Raw genomic sequence first — 21,329 nt, forward strand, 5'->3', positions numbered from 1 at the left:
TTCTCAGCTGAGGAGTGGTAACACTGGATTTGGTACGGCCGGAATTTTGCTTGCTTCTAAGTCAGTTTTGGCGCGAGCAGTTTTCTGAAGACAGCGGCACACGTGATCATTCACCCGCGGTCACTGTTGGTAGAACTAATTACGACCTGTAATGTGGTCTAAACTTGCTCAAAATTCATAAGCTTGTTTACGTAATGGGGAAAATACTTAGACACGGAATGTGCAGTACCAGTAACTCCTGTATTCCCTGTAGTGAGCTTGACAGTGGTAATCGAAAATCGTTTTTGAAAAACCCCTAAATCCACAAGCATTTTGAGTTTTTTTTTGTTTTTGTTTTTTTGTCAGCGAGTTTGAGTGCAGTGGCGCGATCTCGGCTCACTGCAACCTCTGCCTCCTGGGTGCAAGCAATTCTGCCTCAGCCTGCCGAGTAGCTGGGATTACAGGTATGTGCCACCACATCCAGCTAATTTTTGTATTTTTAGTAGAGATGGTGTTTCACCATGTTGGCCAGGATGGTCTCGATCTCCTTACCTCGTGATCCGCCCTCCTCGGCCTCCTAACGTGCGGCCTCTTAAGGGATTTTAAGAGAATTTTTTACTTTTCTCCACTTTCACTAAGGTATGACAAATTACAACATGTACAATCTGATCTGACATATATTCATTGTGGAATGATTACATCGAGCTTAACATCCATCTCAGTTTCTGTGGTGAGAACATATAAAGCTTACTATGAGCAATTTTCAAGTATAAAGTACATTAACTATTGTCACCATGCTTTAAAATAGATCTCCAGAATTTATACCTCTTGAGTCCCATTATACCTCCATCTTCATTCTCTGCCATTTTACTCTGAGTTCAACATTTTTAGATTCCTCATGTAAGTGAGATCATGCAGTTTTTGTTTTTCTGTGCCTGGTTTGTTTTACTTAGCGTAATGGTCTCCAGTTTCATCTATGTTGTAAGAAATGACAAGATTCATTTTTTTAAGGCTGAGTAGTATTCCATTGTATATATGCCCCATTTTCTTTATCCATTCATCTGGCATTGGATACTTGATTTATTGAAAGAGCTGTACAAGTTTAAATTCATAAATGAAATCCAGTGAGTAAAGCTTTTTTTTTTTTTTTTTGGTGAGGCTCAGTCACTCATTGTTATGATCATGAAAATGATGGATGTGTAATTGGTGATATCAAAAGATCTGGAAGGACAATAATAGTGGCATTGATTCAGTTAAAGCAAAAGTACAAAACTTTGTAGTCCAAGTAATTACCACAGGGAAATTTAAATTATACTTTTTTTAATTGGAATTTTTGTTAAGGGAAAAAAATTGTATTTTACATGGAAAACAGTTTTAAATCCCAAAAATTTGTCAGATCTGGAATTGCTAAGTGGGCCTAAATAAATTTTTTGGATATAAATGATAATGTTTCTTTTTAAGATGTAAAAAATAATATATATATTTTAACTATGTATATCTATATGTGTGTGTGTGTGTGTGTGTGTGTGTGTGTATACAGATAGATTTTTTTTTTGAGACAGAGTCTTACTCTGTAACCCAGGCTGGAGAGCAATGGCAGGATCTCCACTCACTGCAACTTCTGCCTCCTGGGTTCAAGCAGTTCTCGTGCCTCAGGCTCCGGAGTAGCTGAGATTATACATGCAGGCCACCATGCCCAGCTAATTTTTGTGTATTTTTTAGTAAAGAAGGGGTCTCACAATGTTGTTCAGGCTGGTCTCGAACTCCTGGTCTTAAGCAATCTGACTGCCTCATCCTCCCAAAGTGCTAGGATTATAGGCATGAGCCATCGCGCTGGGCCAAAAATACATTTTTAAAGTTAAGACATAAATGTTTTATAACTTTACACCACCAAAGCAATGTGACATGGTGAAAAATTTAAGCACAATCATAAGAAGCAGATTATTTGCAATCAAATCTGTAACAATCATATTCTAGTCGTGGGATCTTGGGTTGAGGTGCATATGCTCTCTAAGCCTCTGTGTTTTTGTAAACAATTATGTGATGATGATAAAAATAGTTCCTAGCTCTAACGGTTGTTGTAAGGAGTAAATGAGTTGGGCCAGGTGGCTCATGCCTGTAATCTCAGCTTTTAGGGAGGTAGATGTGGGAGGACAGTTTGAGCCCAGGGGTTGGAGACCTGCCTAAGCCATGTAGTGAAACCCTGTTCACCACAAAAAGTAAAAAAAAAAAAAAAAAAAAAAAAAGACAATAAGTGTAAACAAATTGGTAAATAAAAAGCACTTAGGATACTGACAACAGTATGTTCAGTGTGAAACACTTAGCATTACTCATTTACGCCAGGCCTGTAACCCTTAATTGCATCTGACCACCATCCCTGGGTAAGAGCAATCTTTTCTTTTTTTTTTTTTTGTGACACTCTTGTCACCCAGTCTAGAGGGCAGAGGCGTGACCTCAGTTTACTGGAACCTCTGAGTCCCAGGTTTAAGCGATTCTCAGCCTCAGCCTCTCGCGTAGCTGGGATTACAAGCGTGTGCCACCACGTCTGGCTAATTTTTTATATTTTTAGTAGAGATGGGGTTTCAACATGTAGGCCAGAATGGTCTCCAACTCCTGGCCTAAATCTATCTGCCAGCCTTGGCCTCTAAAATTGCTGGGATTACAGGCATGACACCAGGCCCAGACAGCAACATTTTCTAACAGCCACATTTTAGTACTCTAGATTCAGCCAGCAATTGTGTAATTAAATCTTTGTCTATTATGAAGCCATAGGAAAGACCTGTGTCAAGTGCATTTTTTCACCCAGTTTTTGCCAATGGAGACATCTTCATTATTCCTGTAGTATCCTATCTTTTTAAAGTTTGTACTCACACTTTGTGTGGTAAATGAAAGGCAAGATCCTTCCCTATCCTTATGAGGATGACTACAGCATGACTGGATAGGCTTGCTATGATTTTTATCTTTCCCTGTGTTCTCACTACCGTTTTATTAATCTCAGTTCTTTTTCACAGGGTAGCACAGAATTTAGCAGAAAGAGATCCAGCCATGTAGACCAGAGATTTGTCTAAGTGACAGCATGTAAGAATCAGGAAGGAAAATTTTCTGTTTAAATACCAACAGTTTCTTTCCTTAACGCAATTATTATTTTTTAAATCTAACTACAAGGTGATGGTATCCTTAAACCAATTAAATCAGAATCTCGGGTTGGATAACCTCAAATATGACTTATTAGCACTTCCCATTAATCACTGGTCCTTCAGGCCTTTAAGTTTACTTAGTAGGAATCTCACTTTTAATACCATCTTATCAACTTCAATTGTAAATAAGAGAACACTCAAAGGCTGAGGAATTCTCAGCGGTAAAGCTCTGACCCACGTTCAGTAACAAAGGGTAAGTTAGTCTTTGTTGTGATCATTCTTTGTTGTACTGAGAAGCTACATATTTCTACTCAAGGATTCAAATTCTCACCTTTCTCAAGAATTGGGCCAAAAACGATAACCTAAACTTATTTACGGTTCACAGATTAAAGGTTGTTGCCTTGTGTTCAGCAGTTGGGTTTACAGTGCCAGAAACATGTAACAACTGCTTGACTTTCCTCCCCAGCTATACTGCGAAAATTGGCACTTAAATATAACTAACTTTAAAACCTCAACAAGAGTATCGTGGCCATGTGTGGTGGCTCACTCCTGTAATGCCAACACTAGGTATAGGCGAAAGGATTATCTGAGGCCAGGATATCGAAACTAGTCTGGGAAACATACGCAGACCCGGTCTTCGGAAAAACAATTAGCGTTGCGTGGTGGCGAGAGCGAGGTTCCAGCTAATCGGGAGGCTACAGTGAGCCATGACACTGCACTACGGTCTGCGCGACACCCCATGTCAGTAAGCCCTGGAATACCTGAAAGAAGCTGTGTTGTGTTGCATTTACTGGTACTGGAGAGCGATTGAAGTGACCGATACCTACTTACAGCGACTAGGGAGGGACGCACGCTCCGATAGGGCAAACTCAGCAGGTACGGACAAACAGTAAAGAGAATCCGGGCAAACAATGCATCACGGCTCCTCAGATGAGAAAGTGGGGGCCCTGAAAAGGGCCTTTTATTGATAGACTAGGAAGCTTAACCGCCGAAACCGTAGAGGGTGCGACCCTGGCGCTTCAGCGCGTAAACCACATCCATGGCGGTGACCGTCTTGCGCTTGGCGTGCTCGGTGTAGGTGACGGCGTCCCGGATCACGTTCTCCAAGAAAACCTTGAGCACCCCGCGGGTCTCCTCGTAGATGAGGCCGGAGATGCGCTTGACTCCGCCACGGCGCGCTAGGCGGCGAATGGCCGGCTTGGTGATGCCCTGGATGTTGTCTCGGAGCACCTTGCGGTGCCTCTTGGCGCCGCCTTTGCCGAGCCCCTTCCCTCCTTTGCCGCGGCCGGACATGATGAGCAAGACGAGTCGCACACAACGCCTTGTGAGGACTCTGGCCTGAGGCAGCGCCTTTATACGACAGTTGGCGGACCGAACTGAGAACCTGAAAGAAGTCGGCGGGAAGTCCCGCCCCGGTGGGGGAGGGGAATCGAAAGGGCCAAACCGAAATAGGGAAAAAAGGCGAGCTTCTTGTTTCCGTGTTCTGAATTTTGTAATGTGCAAAGTATTTTGTTACCACGTTATAAGGCTTTAAAAAAATTGCTTTTGAACGCAGAAGATATACATCAATGCTGTGGGCAATACAAGAAAGGACAAGAAATGAAGAAAGTACAACCTGTTATCCCATCACACAGAGATCACAAGTGCTAGTTAATAACGTATTTTGCAAAGTAGTTGCACATATTTTTCCAAGAAAATGTATACAATGTTGTATATGGCGTTTTGTAACCTCCTTATATTGATTATAGTTTAATCAATTTCTATTAAAGAGATAAAATAGTGTCTATCTTTCTTAGGAATTATCAATACAGTTTTAATCAGTTCCCCAGCAATTTTTTAATCCGCTGTATTTTGAGAATAATGTTTTCAACATTCAAAATAAATTTATTTTTTCTCTATGCTTGGGACCAATATTGAAATTTGTATGATTACACCAAACTTTAAATTTTTATTACATTAATATTTAAAATTTAATTAGAGGTCCCTTGATTTGGTACTGCCGGTCTCCTCATTATTTCCTTTCCAAATTTCCTAATCTGTTTCACCAAGGTTTCTGGGCAACTTTGGAGACCTTTTGTGAAGTTTGAATAAAAATCTCTTCGAGATTTTGATAATAATTGCGTTAGCGTTAGGACTTATTTGGAATAGAATTAATATCCTTAAAACAAGTTCTTATAACTAGAAAATTGGTGTTTGTAGGTTTTGTGTGTGGGGCGGGCGTTTTTTTTGGGGGGGAGGGAGATGGAGTCTCGCTCTGTCGTCAGGCTTGAGAGCAGTGGCGCGATCTCGGTTCACTGCAACTTCCGCCTCCCAGGTTCAAGCAATTCTCATGCCTCGACCTCCCGAGTAGCGCGGCACAGGCATGCACCACCACGCCCAGCTAATTTTTTGTATTTTTAGTAGAGACCAGGTTTCACCATGTTGGACAGGATGGTCTTGATCTCTTGACATTGTGATCCGCCTGCCTCAGCCTCCGAAAGTGTTGGGATTACAGGCATGAGCCACCGCGCTTGGACGCCTGTAGGTTTTTAAAAAGACACTTTTACATGACCCAATTAAAGATTTGTTATCAACCATTATGGAACAACGTTGTTTCCGTATATTTAATTTTCTTTCTTATTAGTAAATACAGGGTTATACTCTGAAATTTTTTTTTTTTTTTTTTGTAACAGAGTCTTGTCCTTTCACTCAGGCTGGAGTGCAATGGCCCAATCTCGGCTCACTGCAACCTCCACCTCCCGGGTTCAAGCGATTCTCCCACCTCAGTCTCCTGAGTAGCTGGGATTACAGGCACTCACCACTATGCCCGGCTAATTTATTTGTATCTTTAGTGGAGACAGGGTTTCACCATGTTGGTCAGGCTAGTCTTGAACTCCTGATCTCATGATCCACATACCTTGGCCTCCCAAAGTGCTGGGATTACAGGTGTGAGGTCACTGCACCCCGCCACTCTGAAATTATTTTAACCCCTATGAAAATTATAAAACTCCTATAACTATTCTAATATAATCTCTTAGTATTCAATTCTTTGTTTACAAAGTAGTTAAGAGCTGAAACTCTGGAATTAGAAAACTTTGGTTTTAGATTAAATGTTTACCTATCAGACTCGAGCTGACTTGTTACGGATCAGACACGAGGTGACTTGTTTATTCTCTTTAAATCTTTGCTCATCTACAAAGTTAGATCAGGATACTGACGACACTGTTGGGGTGCAGAATGATTCCCCAAAATGTGGTTCTTGGGCATGCTGAGCGCTTTTGAACACTGAAAGGCCTCAGAATTAAGCTTCAGAATCAAAGCTCCTCTAACCTTGTCTTGTTTCTCTTTCCTATACATGCAAAGGAACTCTGACATGTCCTAATCGGACCAAGAAAATTTCTTAACAAAAGAAACAGAATTGCCTTCTATCCCCCTCCCTAGTTATCTCATTATTGCAGAAAAGAAGACTGAATATGGGTTTTTCAAGATAATGCCTTCTTCTCAGTCTCATTTAAATTACCAAGACATACTAGATGCCGTGGCTCCTCCCCATAACCCCAGCACTGTAGGAGGTCAAGGCAGGTGGATCCCTTGAGCTCAGGAGTTCAAAACCAGCCTGGCCAACATGGTGAATCCCCGTCTCTAGAAAAGTTACAAAAAATTAGCCAGGTGGTGGTGCATGCCTGTAATCCCAGCTACTTGGGAGGCTGAGGCAGGAGAATCACTTGAACCTGGAAGGCGGAGGTTGCAGTGAGCCAAGATTGCACTATTGCACTCCAGCCTGAGTAACAAGAGTGAAACTCTGTCTAAAAAAAATAATAATTAGCCAGGTATAGTGGTGCCCACCTGTGTTCGCAGCTACTAGGGAGGCTGAGGTAGGAGGATCACTTGAATCCCAGAGGTGGAGGTTGCAGTGAGTGGAGACTATGCCACTGCACTCCAGCCTGGGTGATGGAGTAAGACTCCATCTCAAAATAAATACATAAATTACGAAAACAATTATTTACAAGCTAATTTCTTTCTGTGGTCCATTTATTCTCCATAACAATCTTTTATTGTCCCTCAAAGGAATTATCTACCTTTCCCATCTCCTCCTTCCCCTATGAAAAAAGTTACAGAACCTGTACCCCTTTGAGGACTGGGGTAATCACTTTGTAATTCTCCCTCGTGCACATTATTAAATTTCTCCCATTATCCTGCCTTTTGTCAGTTGGTTATCTGTGAAACATCCCTTAGCCCCTCCAGTATCTACCTCTTTGAGTTACTGTAAGAATTAATAGAGGCCAGGCTCAGTGACCTGCCTGTAGTCCCAGCTACTCTGGAGGCTGAGGTGGGAGGATTGCATGAGTCCAGGAGTGGGATGATTGTGCAAGCTCAGGAGTCACAGATCAGCCTGGGCAACACCACAAGACCTTTATCTAAAAAAAAAAAAAAATTAATAAAAAACAACAATGGAGATAATGTACATAAAATATCAAGCAGAAAGCCAACCTCTATTTAATATAAGTAATTTTTTCTTTATAACTAATTTACAAATATTTTATGTTTATATTATACTTTAAATATGTTAATACATCATAAATTAATCTAATTATGTATAACGCATTAAGTAGTTAATTTAAATAATAAATATTTATTTTTAGTGCATATTATCAATGTCGGGGCTCAGAAACCAATACCCCAAACTACGGCATGGTGACAAGCTGAACTGCAGAAGCCTCAAAGTCTCTTAGACCTTCTCCACCTCCCCAACCTTTATCTGCCTATTATCCAGACTCACCAAAAATGAATCCCTGTAAGATGAATGTCATCACACCTGAAGAGCTCATTTCACAAGATAAGGTAGAAATTTAATTTCTTTTCCCTGATCCATTCATTCTTCCTAGTAATCCTCTCAAATGAATTCCTCTTCTCCCTCCCTCAAACTGTTTTTCTAGGATGGTGTATAAACTTCTGAACCACATTCTGGGGTGAGCAATCACTCTGATTCTCCCCATGCACATTGTAAATTTGTCTTTTTTTTCTATTAATCTGCCTCATGTCCGATTTTTCAACGAACCTTCAGAGGGCACCAAATCAGTAAGGACATTAATTTAATTCAATATTTCACAGATGATATGATACCATAAAGTGATAAGGCACTATAAATCTTCCTAATTGCTCTTTGCCCCTTGGATCCCTCTGGTCTTTAGGTTGCCTCCTCTAGTTTACTTACTTTGAAGCTACACATTTAACAGCTCCTCCATTTTTCTTTACATGTGTATGTAGAATTATAAACAATGATATATCACACTTGTATATTTTATTTTACTTGATACATAAGTTTGCATTTGTCAGTGTTTTGATTATGAGTACATTGAGTTAGGATAAATAACACCAAAAATTATAATAATTATAAAGCAAAAGTTACTTTACAAGCTGTTTAGCTTAAAGAATTTTACTTCTGGAACTCAGGAACTCTGAAAATTATTACTTAGCTAGCTTTCATGATTAGATGGTGGTTCTTGGGAGAAATAGAAACAATAGAATAATTTTATCATCAACTTCAATGATCATGACAGCATATTTTATTTAAAAACTTATTTTAGGCCGGGCGCGGTGGCTCAAGCCTGTAATCCCAGCACTTTGGGAGGCCGAGACGGGCGGATCACGAGGTCAGGAGATCGAGACCATCCTGGCTAACACGGTGAAACCCCGTCTCTACTAAAAAATACAAAAAAATTAGCCGGGCGAGGTGGCGGGCGCCTGTAGTCCCAGCTACTCGGGAGGCTGAGGCAGGAGAATGGCGTGAACCCGGGAGGCGGAGCTTGCAGTGAGCTGAGATCCGGCCACTGCACTCCAGCCTGGGCGGCAGAGCCAGACTCCGTCTCAAAAAAAAAAAAAAAAAAAAAACTTATTTTAATTTCAAAAATCTTACAGGCCTTCTATGGAGCTGTATCATTTACTTTATATTGATGGTTGTAACAGAAACAATTATTGAAAATTTATACACACAAATAACGCAGATGACATTTTAAAAGGGAACGAATGAATTAATTCATTGAAGTCAGGATGGAGTCCTCAACATCAAATAATCATAACTTTTTTTTAAAAAGTAATATTTATGACAGTTGTGTTTGCTGTTTTATTCCAAGAAATATTAGTTGTATGCGATTGCAATTAAGACTTAAATCTAGGAAATAAAAATGTGTGCAGAGACTCAAAAATTAATGTATTTCATTGGACTAGAGATCCTGTAGAAATTCGTTTTCATTAACATGTCTTTATGAGGAACACAGTAGCTTATATAAGTTTAGGTGGAGAGGAATAGAAGGCCTCTCTAGCTAGGAGGACTTGGTGATCTGAGGAGGAAGGGAGTGATCTTGATGAGAGAAAGGAAGCAGGAAAAACTGACAGGAACAGGACTATATGACCATGATATAATAAAAAACCTGACTTACAACGTCCATCATTCATACTGTTTTTAAGTAACATGTTCTAACGTAATCTCACACCCTAACCCCAGCTCTTTCCCATTATTTACATAAACAGTCCATTATGACATGTATTCTTTGCCCAAGTCAATTTGAAACTCCTTTTGGATATAGACGTTATGTATCTGGATTAATATTGTATTCCCATTTAGGAGGGTGCCTGGCACACCATAGGTGCTCAGAAAGATTCAATTGAACTCGAATAGGTAGGCCAAACGCACATGGGGTCCTAAATTCTGCAGAAGGGTCAGATACCCAAATTCTGCTTCCATGGTCTTATGAAGTATAAACTAAAAGCCCAAGCAAGGAGCAAAGGTTAGTTTACCAATTTTATCTCTGGAACCCAGGTACACTGAAAACTATTATTTAGCTAGCTTTCAGTCCTCTGTAATACAGAAAGTAAGTATCTGACACTAGGTTCATTTGAAACACTCTTGCTCTGTCACACAAGCTGGACTGCAGTGGTGCAATCATAGCTCATTGCAGCCTCGAACTCCTGGGCTCAGGTGATCCTCCTGGTCTCAGCCTCCCGAGTAGCTAGGACTACAGGCTTTGAGACACCAGGCACAGTCAGTTATTTTACTTTTGTAAAGATCAGGCTGACTTCGAACATCAAGGCTCTAGCTGTCCTTCCGCCTCGGCTTCCCAAAGTGGTTGTGTTACCGGATGGTGCCAAGCAGTTCCAGGCTCTTGGTGCCGGGAGCAAACTAGTCGACACACACACACATAGCAAAGCAAAGCAGCAAAAGTTTATTAAGCAGAGTATTACATCAGCTTGTTGCAGTTTACGTCTTTTTTATGTGTGCGCGTTTTTCTCTTCCCAGTGCCGCCTAATCTATAGCCAGTATCTGCCCTTTTATTGATAGGTTTGTTGCTTAGTTACTTTGGCTTCTGTGGCTTGTGCATCACCTCTATCTCATAATCTTAAATACATGCAAGATATGTAGCCCATATGCAAGAACCTTAAGTAGCTGATTATCATATGGGCTTTTGTTAAGGATACTTTTTTCCTCCCTAATACGCATGCCCATCTCTGAAGAGCTGCCTTTTACTGGTTTGTTCCAGATCTTGCCGGCCACGAGGTCCTTGCTCACATTATTTCACCTTTGTTTCGGCTGCAAAAGGTTCACTGCTTGTTATCTCGCTTCTTGTTCACCCGCCCGTCCACCTTAGTTCTGCCCTTTGCTTTTACTTATTCAGCCCTCTAACCAACTTTCAACTCCCTTTGTTATCCTCTTGCCTCGCTTTTCCTATTGTTTTCAGCTGTGTTGCAGGCGCGAGCTGCCGCGCCTAAATTTCTTGATGTGCCCTGAATATTTCAATATCTACTTTCTATCTCAAAACAATGTGGTGTAAAAGCCCTTTGGTTTTGCTTCATCTCTATACAGCATTCCAGTGCCATTGCAAGATGACTCGACATCGGATAAAACTGTGGAACACAGCTCTACTTGGTGAAAAAGTAGGTGGCTCTGAAAAGAACCTTTTTGGTTTGGACCGAGGTATGAGTAATGCAGTACTCCAGACCCACTACTTGCCCTTGGCCTTGTGGTGGCTCTCAGTTTTCTTAGGCAGCAGCACGGCCTGGATGTTGGGCAGAACACCACCCTGGGCGATGGTCACTTTACCAAGCAGCTTGTTGAGCTCCTCGTCGTTGCGGATGGCCAGCTGCAGGTGGCGCGGGATGATGCGGGTCTTCTTGTTGTCGCGGGCCGCGTTCCCAGCCAACTCCAGGATCTCAGCGGTCAGGTACTCCAGCACCGCCGCCAGGTACACAGGCGCGCCGGCACCGACCCGCTCGGCATAGTTGCCCTTGCGGAGCAGTCGGTGCACTCGGCCCACGGGGAACTGAAGACCCGCCCTAGAAGAGCGGGTCTTAGCTTTGGCTCGAGCTTTGCCGCCCTGCTTGCCACGTCCCGACATGGCAAAAACACTCAGTCAGCAATGTGCCTGAGACTGACCCAACACTAAGGCTCGGCTACTTATCGTCAATACGGGCACGAAAACTAAGCTATGCTATTGGCTAACATTACAGTTTCGCTTTAACCAATGGGATTGCGGTTTTGAAAAACACTTATTTTGATTGGACAAAGTTAATACACGTTTCCAGGACTCACCACTAGTTAAACGCACACCTTCATTGTCTGCCCCATTTGCGTTAAGAAGCAGGGAATAAGCGGTAGGTAGACAGTGCTACCGACTTTCTTCTCGTTTTTTCTCCAATTTTCCGGCAGTTACTACCAGACATGCCTGAACCCTCAAAGTCCGCTCCCGCCCCGAAGAAAGGCTCCAAGAAGGCGGTGACAAAGGCCCAGAAGAAGGACGGCAAGAAGCGCAAGCGCAGCCGCAAGGAGAGCTACTCCGTGTACGTGTACAAGGTTCTGAAGCAGGTCCACCCCGACACCGGCATCTCGTCCAAGGCCATGGGAATCATGAACTCCTTCGTCAATGATATCTTCGAGCGCATCGCGGGTGAGGCTTCCCGCCTGGCGCATTACAACAAACGCTCGACCATCACCTCCAGGGAGATCCAGACGGCTGTGCGCCTGCTGCTCCCCGGGGAGCTGGCCAAGCACGCGGTGTCGGAGGGCACCAAGGCCGTCACCAAGTACACCAGCTCCAAGTGAGCCCGCCCACCGCGGAACGTTCGGTCAGTCTCGGCCCACACCCCAAAGGCTCTTTTCAGAGCCACTCAGTCTTCCCAAAGAGAGCTGGCACTCACTTTTCTTACAGCAGATATTTCTTAATTGTTACAAAGAAGATTTACAAGATTCCTTACTTTATCCTTGTTAGAAACTAATTTTGGCTCAAGCCTCTAGTCCCAGCACTCTGGGGAGCCGAGGCGGGTGGATCACGTGAAGTTAGGAGTTCAAGACGAGCCTGGCCAACATGGTGAAACCCCCGTATCTACTAAAAATACAAAAAAATTAGCTGGGCGTGGTGGCGGACGCCTGTAATCCCAGCTACTCGGGAAGCTGAGGCAGGAGAATGGCTTGAACCCGGGAGACGGAGGTTGCAGTGAGCTGAGATCGGGCCATTGCACTCCAGCGTGGGCAATAAGAGCGAAACTCTGTCTCAAAAAAGAAAGAAAAAAGAAATTAATTAGCACTGCAGTGTACTGCATGTTGCAACAACGCTTGAGACAATGCTTTATCTGAAGAAGGATCAGGTTTATCATCAAACAAACCTAGTAAAGGGAAAATTCAATTCCTGTTGACCCCAAATAAAATATAATATTTAAGTGTCAACTGGTAAAATATCCATAGTGTTTACGGCGCTCTGTCCCTAAACTTCATGTATACTTTAGTAATGAAGCAGTTGGCACACACAGAAACGTACAAATCGAGTTAAACTTGTTTATTTTGAGAGTGGTGCTGTTTCTCCTCCCTTGTTTCCAGTTTGGGTTTGCTAAATATTAAGATAGAAAGGCAGCAGAAAAAAGTTTGAACCCAGTTTACAGCATCGTACAGGTCAATCGGGCCGAGTTGATGTCGATGGCCAATCCCGACGCTGCGCGGGCAGTTTGAAACTTGACCACTGTTTTCTCTGGTGAGTGTTCTAATTGGGAAAATTCTTGGCAGTGCGGGTTTTTTGGAGGATTCTTGCCGTTTTACTCATTCCCATATTTCTCTTGTGTGGAATTCATGTTTATGAACATAGTTTCTATTCCCTACCTTTTCTGTTAGGATCTGCTCCATGTTTTCTTATCTGTGTCACTTGCATTTACTGTATCTCTATTAATTGGAATAAATTTTAAAAGAAAAAAAATAGAGGAGGAGAAGGGCTCTTCTCCATTGTTTTCCCCCACCCCCAACTGAGGAAATCAGAATGAGTGTCTTCATTTTAAACACTTAGGAGTGGCATATTTAAAAGTATTTTGGTCTTTGCCAAGAATCAGTGTGGGAACTCTTCCACATCGAATTGTATTTGCTGAAGGTTTTTGATAGTATTTTTTATCCAGTAAGTGTACTCCAGTGACCCAACTGTTTGACTCCTAGATGTTTACATGAGAGAATATTTTGCACACATGCAACAGGAGACATATGAGAATGGAAAATATACTATTTTTAATAGATAAAAATATTAGAGAGAACTACATGTTCATGGTCCAAATAATGCATTTATTGAGGTACACACAGTAGTACCTGGTTGAATTTTAGAAACATAAGTCTCAGAAGGTTCATATATAATAACATTTTTTAAAACTCAAAAGTAAAACCATGGCTGGGCACGGTCCTCACGCCTGTAATCCTAGCACTTTGGGAATGCTGAGGTGGGAGGATTGCTTAAGCTCACGAGTTTGAGACCAGCCTGGACAACATGGTGAGACCCTATCTCTTAAAAAACAAAACAAAACAAAAAAACAGTAAAATGAACATAAAACCAAATTATACATTGTTGAAGTATATATAGAAGCACTTATACAGAATAAGTATACATAAGTGTGTGATAATGAAAACTTTTAAGAGAGAGTTTTAAAAATACTTGACAGTGGCTATCTTAGTGATAAAGACAAGACATGGGATAGGGAAACACACAGAGGTAAATACAAGTTGTTGCCAATATTCCAGTTTGGGGTTAGATGTTTTATCATGGGTTTTGATATAATTTGATTTAAACTTTTTATATATATATGTGTGTGTGTATATATATATATATATTTAGATAGTGTCTCACCGTGTCACCCAGGCTGGAGTGCAATGGCACGATCTCGGCTCTCTACAACCCTCACCTCCCGGGTTTAAGCGATTCTCCTGCCTCAGCCTCCCTAGTAGCTGGGTTTACAGGAGCCGGCCACCATGCCCAGCTGATTTTTTGTATCTTTAGTAGAGATGGGGTTTTACCATGATGGTTTCACTGGTCTCGAACTCCTGACCTCATGATCCGCCCGTCTTGGCCTCCCAAAGTGCTGGGATTACAGGCATGAGCCACTATGCCCAGCCTGATTTACACTTTAAATATATGTTACATATATTAAATTTATGTATCAAATACTATACTGGAAAATATAATAGGAAAAAACTCCCAGTGTAAAAACAAGTTACAAGCATCACATAGTTTGTCATAAAGGAAAATTTATAGATGAGAAACTCAAACCTAATAGTGTTTCCATAAATATTATTCATTTTCTAAATATTGTTCATTCCTCCTCCTCTCTTAAGGAGGAGAAAAAGAAGACTCACGGAGGACATTAAGAAGGTGGATGGTTTCTGAAAGCTCAAGATTTTGGCTAAAATTAAGAGTCAGCAACCAATCTCCAGGTACCCTTGCTTCTCAATCTGTAGACTAAAGACCCTAGACCAAAAATCCTGATTCCTAGGAAGTGCTTGGAGGACCCTGATGGTACTTCATTACAGTTGATTTCTTCACATTATCTGATGTATTGAATCTGCGTTTGGCACAGAATTGATACAATTCAGACTTCATGAAATCCATTTAATTAAATGTTCTTTCTCTCTGCTTCTCTATCTAAATCCTAACTTATCCTCCAAAGTTCACACAAGTCTCACTCTCTGAAGCCCTCTCTATTAGAACCTAGCTGAGCTCTGTCTTCCTTCAGCTCCTCTAAGCTCTTATAAATCTCTACTTAACTTCCCACAAAATCTTTGTAACATCTCTCTGGAGGCTGTGTGTGTGTATGTATATGTGTATTTTGTATATATGTTATGTATGTGTATGTGTGTATACTCCTCTCTCTGTTAGAACAGAGATTATACTCTTTTCATTTATGTATCTTCTCTCCTCCCACCATTTCACACCAAAATACTTGAGGACAGTAAATTCATCATACATTTGAGTTTTTTCATCACAACTTTTCATAGCACAGGTGCCATTGAGCCTCTCCATTAATACAGATAATCAGCAGGAAATTCTGTTGTTGGTTTGTTTTATGGAATGGAGAAATCTGTAGTTAAAATCCAGAAGAGAAAGTGAGAAGGGGATTTAGAAAGATTAAGTTACCTAAACACATTCTCCAGGCCAGAATAAAGAATAGTGAAGTGACTCCTTATTAAACATACAGAGAATATAGATAGATGTCTATATTTCTGCATGTATATGTCTATATGTAAGTTTGGGCCATCAGGGACTACTTGAATAACTTGGAATTGTCAGCAGGGAAGAAGATGTCGAGAAGAATATTGTATGTGGGGTGGCTAAAATCTGTGTGGAGAATGGAGAGAAGCATTAAGAAAAAAATCGAACACTTCTTTATAAAGTTCACATATCAGGCCCATTACTCTCAGTTATTAAGAAGGTTAAAATTTCTAAAACAGAGAAAGAGAAATAAGGACTCAAAGATAGATCTTTTAAGTTATTTGCACCTCGTAGCCAAGCATGGTACCCTCTGTTGCTGAAACAATCTTGATTAATTTATGAGATTGCTAATCAGCCCTGGAGAATTGATTAGAGCTAATCGTAACCAGCATGTCACGTTAGTGCTTTACGCTGGAACTTTTATATGGTAGCTGCAAGAAAGCACATGATTCATGTTTTGCCCCATATAACTTTTTGTGTGTGTGTGTATATATATATATTTTCCTGAAAACAATTTATAGGGCAAAAAGGAACAGATTGGAACATAGAATTATAAGAGAGAATCTGGTCCTAAAGGACTTTTTTTTTTTCTTTTTTTACAGCTATGTCTTGAAAAAACAACTTATTTACCTGAATAAATGGTCTTTGGCCAGACTAGAAAAATTTATATTTTCCTCATTGGAAACAGAGCACTCTCTTCCATGGAGATTGCAAGAAACATACTAACAAAGCCTAATTCTTTTTCACTCATTTCTAGATTTCATGCAGTCTACCATTCTTCAGTTATGACATAGTATTGGACATGCTCCTTTTTTATTTTGTTTTGTTTTATTTTGTTTTTGTTTTTTTGTTTGTTTATTTCATTACAGCAAACATTGCCTGATAAAGGGCATGTTAAATTAATGTGATCACAACTTATCTGAGGTCCATTTCCTGTTACTTGATGTAGAAAAACATTGTGTGAATTTCATCATCCATCCATTTCCAAACTATCTCAAATATATGTTACTTCTGCAGATGGTCAATTTATTCATTTCCCAATTCCTTTTAACTTGTATTTCAGAGCCTCTCCTTTTCTGATACTGTCACCAAATCATAAAGATTAGGAGACTGCATGAGGTAAAGCAGATGCGTGGTACTAAAAAACAGGAGAAAATTTTTCCACACTTGAATAATGATAAAAATGTCTGTCCAGGTGCGGTGGCTCATGCCTGTAATTCCAGCACTGTGGGAGGCTGAGGTGGGTGGATCACCTGAGGTCAGGAGTTCAAGACCAGCCTGGCCAACATGGTGAAACCCCATCTCTATGAAAAATACAAAAATTAGCCAGGCATGGTGGCGTGCACCTGTAATCCCAGCCACTCGGGAGGCTGAGGCAGGAGAATCGCTTGAACCCAGAAGGCAGATGTTACAATGAGCCAAGATTGTGCCACTGCACTCCAGCCTGGGTGACAGAGCAAGATTGCATCTCAGAAGAAAAAAAATTTTTTTTCTATTAATTTCCAGAGTTGAACACGCATACAAGTATCTCTAGGGGGTTGGTAAATGTGAGTGATGAAACTTAAGGTTTTATTGAGGGTCAGAAAATGCAAAGAACAATGGGGATAGACTGTGAGAACAAATAACTTCATCCCCTGACAGTAAGAATTCCCACTGATATAAGGAAAAATAAAAGTGCCTCAGTCATAGTTCTTTAGTTATACTAGAGAAAAGGAATTATTTTTGATGGAGAAATTAAGAAACACTATAAGAAAACACTGGGATTCTAAGTGTATTAATTTGGGAAGAGCCTTAAAATCCCAAGGCACAAGAGCAGCAACTCAGGCTTTGAAATCATATAGTCAGGTCCTAGTGCAACCATATGGAGTAGGAGTGAGGGTTGTGACCTGTATTTATTGACCTTCTGTGAGGTTGGTGCTTGTGTAGCTCATTAAACAGGGCTTACAAATGAGAATTTATAAAAAGCAGTGGTTCTCACACCTGTCAGGCCTAGGCTCCCTTTGTATGTCTAATATTTTTATGATCCTTTTTACAGCCTGAAATTAAATTATTAGGTAATACTATTTAACTTAATTTTTCAAAAATTGCTAAAGCAGCTTAATATGATATAAAAGCTAAATAAGGGATGGTATTTTAATAATAAAGATGGTACTTTCAACCTATAAATGCTTGGGCCCTATACTAGAAAACAAAATGAAGTAGTTGGATGTTTTAGCTCTGTATGGAACTATCCCGAATGCAACAAGGACCAAACCAACTGACTTAGGTAACTCAAATACCACAAGGGACATTACTCTCAGCAATGTGATTTTTTCTTTTTGAAAAGACCAATAATGCTGAGTGACATTTGAATACAACAAAATATAGTCTTCTCTTAATTTGTAAAGTGATTGCATTCTTGGAAAATTCAGTGCACATTAAATTATGCACACACACAAACATTGCATGCTTATGTGTAAAAGGAATTCTGTTTTAGCCTCAAATAATCAGGTTTTTCACCTTCAGATTGATTTTGAGATACGTGGAAGTCATGCATGAGTTGAGACTTCTTCACAGGATATCTAGCATCCCTGGTCCTTCCCTAAATTTCCCTAAATGTCAGTACTGTGCCCTCTCCCAATCACCAGGACAACAACAACAACAAAAACCCAATTTATTTAATTTCCAGAATGCTCCCTAAGAACCATCACTCTTCTATGAGAACAATTACATTAATTACTTTCATTGCAGAAACTACATAGAGGACATGTCAAAGCTGAGAGTGGCTGGAGGGCTTCTAATAAAGCCAGAATGTCCCCCAGAAATAGTCTGCAGTGCTGATAAATCCGTTGCAGAAGAAAAATACTTGAGGCATCTGCCCTAGGTAGGCCAATTTGTCCATGCGCCTGGTTGGGTATCTCTAAACTTCTTTTCTTCCCTCTAGAGGTTACCTGTGGACATGTGAATAGGCAGAGGGTCTTATTACTGAGAAGAGGTGGACAGCCTGTGATGGCAAAGGGTCATCAACTCGGAAGTCCTCCTCATTTGCTATTGCTCAGGCCAGTTTATTAAAATTCTGCTTCTGTAGGTATAGCGCTCCATTGGCTTTGAACTAAGGCAGCAGCCATCAGATTATCATTCAGCTTTAGCCTGATAAACAAAAAAGCAGAGAAAGATAATTGAAATGTAAGTAGTTGGCCACTTCTGTGGGGTCCACTGTGATACCAGAGCTCCTGTATACATCCTAGACCTTAAGAACACATGGAAACTCAACTGTTCTAAAAATGTAATATAGAACTATGCTGATCCCAAACAAACAATGAGTTCCCCACAGCCCCTTTCTAGGTAGGGCTTTGCAACAGGTACCTCACTGCAGATGTCTCAATAGCTTCTCTCATCTGGCCACCAGCAATACTTCTTAAACAGATATGTCTTCACTGTGTTAAATCAGTCAGAGAGATGTTGACGAATTCCCCTTCTTGGAACTTCATTGCTGGACGTGGAGCAAGAACATGTTCTGGGAAAGATAAGGCATATTGCAACTGCTTATTCTGAGACAGATTCTCCAAATCTCAGAATTTGCTTTCTGGTCTTGTGTCCTTTTTACTGACATGTTGTGCCAGACTAGAAGGAAAGGAATGAAAATAAATGTGGGTTTGGGGGAAGAGGAGGCATGGAGGAAGGCCTATGTAGGTCAATTTGTCCGTGTGCCTGGTTGGGTATTTCTAAACTTCTTTTCTTCCCCTCTAGAGCTGTGGGCATGTGCATAAGCAGAGGGTCTTAATGCTAAGAAGAGGTGGACAACCTGTGATGGCAAAGGGTCATTAACTTGGAAATCCTCCCCATTGATTATCATTGAATGTGCCCTTGGAGAAACAGTCAGTACAAAAGAACATGGTCATTGTCCTAAAGGACATACATCATAATAGACGACAACTAAAGAAGCCTTAATGATATATATAATTGATATATCAGGATTTAGTGTGGTGTGTCCTAAGTCAGAGAGATGGGACAGAATGGGCAAATTCTTCAACAAAACAGGCACCAGGGCTCAAGAAACACAATGCCCAGGCTGATTAGTTTAGATTTGTTTGTGTGGAAAGGAAAGCACTGTTTTGAAAAGTGTTTTTGCCAGGCACCGTGGCTTACGCCTGTAATCCCAGCACTTTGGGAGGTCGAGGCGGGCGGATCACGAGGTCAGCAGATCAAGACCATCCTGGCTAACACAGTGAAACCCCGTCTCTACTGAAAATACAAAAAAAATTAGCCGGGCGTGGAGGCGGGCCTGTAGTCCCAGCTACTCGGGATGCTAAGGCAGGAGAATGGCATGAACCTGGGTGGCGGAACTTGCAGTGAGCTGAGATTGCGCCACTGCAATCCAGCCTGGGTGACAGAGCGAGACTCGTCACAAAAAAAAAAAAAAAAAAAAAAAGAAAAGTGCTTTTAAGATGAAAAAGAAGTGACATTTGGAGATTTTAATTGGTCAGAATTGAACAGAGTAATAAGACTAGGAAAGAAGACCTCTTTGGCAGTAATCTAGGGATAAATAATCCATACTGGGAGCCCTTTACTTTCCATTGCCAGTGCTGACCTACTCTGTACCCACCTCCTCTCTTCTGGTTATTGCATAGCTTCTACCTGTAGTACCTGCTCCTATCTCTGTGCCTCTCCAGTCTGTGCTCCCCTCAGCATCCTGATACCCTTCTAAAATTTTCGGTCAGATCACCTGCTCCTTGACTTAGAAACTTCCAAAGCCCTTACCTTGCCTTATGAGGTTTTGCATACTCTGGCCCCAGTGATGTATTTGGCCTCGTCTTCTAGGGCTGTCTCACTTGTTTCCTCTACTCTAGCCACCCTGGTCCCCTTGATGTTCCTCAAACTGCTGAGCATTGTGTCCCTGTGAGCCCCTGTACTTTATTTTACCTCTGACTGGAACACACCTCCATCATTTTCCCCTTACTTCCTGCAACTTGCCATCTAAAGGTGACTTTTCCACATTTTTGTTATGATAGAGGGTCCTTATTGGTACCATGTGAGAAATTACCTTGATGCCCTGGTAGGCTCCAAGTACAGTCCCATGCAAGCTCTCCCAGAGGACACAGCACAAATAGGTTTGCAGACTATGCAGAAAAATGCTTAAATCACAGCTTCATTAAAAAACATAGCAAAGAGCAAGGGGGAAAAGAAGAGCAAATTAACAGTTTAGTGTGTAAGTGAATTGGAAGAACCATACTATCTGAATCAAGTGTGAGCAATTTCCATATATCTGAGCTCTCTTACATCGCTGAATCAACCTGTAGGACAGACACAGAGATATATATGCCTGGTCCCAACCAATTAGTTGGTTGAACAGCCATGGATTTTATTTTTGTTTCTGAAGTAGAGAACTTATGGTGTCTCCAATGTGTGGCTGACTCAAGGCCTCATGAATAATGAGTCAGTGCTTCGATATCTCATATATCTGTGAATTCTGAATGTGTGGCTCCTTTTGTATATTTTGTGCCTCATGAACATTAGGTATCTTTTGACCCTTCCATCCCTTATATCTATATTTAACAACATATTCTCTATTTACTAACTAGTTATGTCTACTTAAAACATCTTAAAGCGTTTTTGCCTACGTTTTACTAACTAAAAGCATATTTATCTTTTATAATAGAATCGCTCATTTACAAAAGTAAATATGTGTTACAATCCATATCATTTATTGGTGTATCCCTGACATATAGTAGGCACTCAATACATATAT

General features: G+C 41.0%; 3 protein-coding genes across 3 annotated transcripts in view; 1 reads left to right on the forward strand and 2 right to left on the reverse strand.

Moving 5' to 3' along the window:
• Positions 1-4,056: 4,056 nt before the first annotated feature.
• The window catches only part of LOC117086876 (histone H3.1), a 44,175-nt gene continuing 26,902 nt past the window's right edge, over positions 4,057-21,329 (reverse strand). The window contains exon 2 of the mRNA XM_033216481.1: positions 4,057-4,437. Within this exon, the coding sequence (XP_033072372.1) occupies positions 4,098-4,437 (340 nt within the window). The 3' untranslated portion in view covers positions 4,057-4,097. The remainder of the gene's footprint in view (positions 4,438-21,329) is intronic.
• On the reverse strand, positions 7,331-11,517 carry LOC117086875 (histone H2A type 1-H-like). Its single transcript, XM_033216479.1, has 2 exons — positions 11,104-11,517; positions 7,331-7,513 (listed from the first exon to the last, which is right to left on the reverse strand). Exons 1-2 carry the CDS (start codon positions 11,486-11,488, stop codon positions 7,470-7,472), a joined length of 429 nt encoding a protein of 142 aa, XP_033072370.1. The 5' UTR covers positions 11,489-11,517; the 3' UTR covers positions 7,331-7,469.
• LOC117086881 (histone H2B type 1-N) lies at positions 10,913-13,566 on the forward strand. Its single transcript, XM_033216484.1, has one exon. The coding sequence runs from the start codon at positions 11,812-11,814 to the stop codon at positions 12,190-12,192; it is 381 nt and encodes a 126-aa protein (XP_033072375.1). The 5' UTR covers positions 10,913-11,811; the 3' UTR covers positions 12,193-13,566.

The sequence above is a fragment of the Trachypithecus francoisi genome, unplaced genomic scaffold (genome assembly GCF_009764315.1).
Source record: "Trachypithecus francoisi isolate TF-2019V2 unplaced genomic scaffold, Tfra_2.0 Lachesis_group10, whole genome shotgun sequence".
NCBI lineage: Eukaryota > Metazoa > Chordata > Mammalia > Primates > Cercopithecidae > Trachypithecus > Trachypithecus francoisi.

Excerpts from the sequence above, each read along its gene's own strand:
- LOC117086875 (XM_033216479.1), bottom strand. The coding sequence starts at position 11,488 with ATGTCGGGACGTGGCAAGCAGGGCGGCAAAGCTCGAGCCAAAGCTAAG. Across the intron at positions 7,514-11,103 it reads GAGCCACCACAAGGCCAAGG|ATAAAGGTCTTGTGGTGTTG; the intron begins GCAAGTAGTGGG and ends TTTTTTTTTTAG.
- LOC117086881 (XM_033216484.1), top strand. The coding sequence starts at position 11,812 with ATGCCTGAACCCTCAAAGTCCGCTCCCGCCCCGAAGAAAGGCTCCAAG.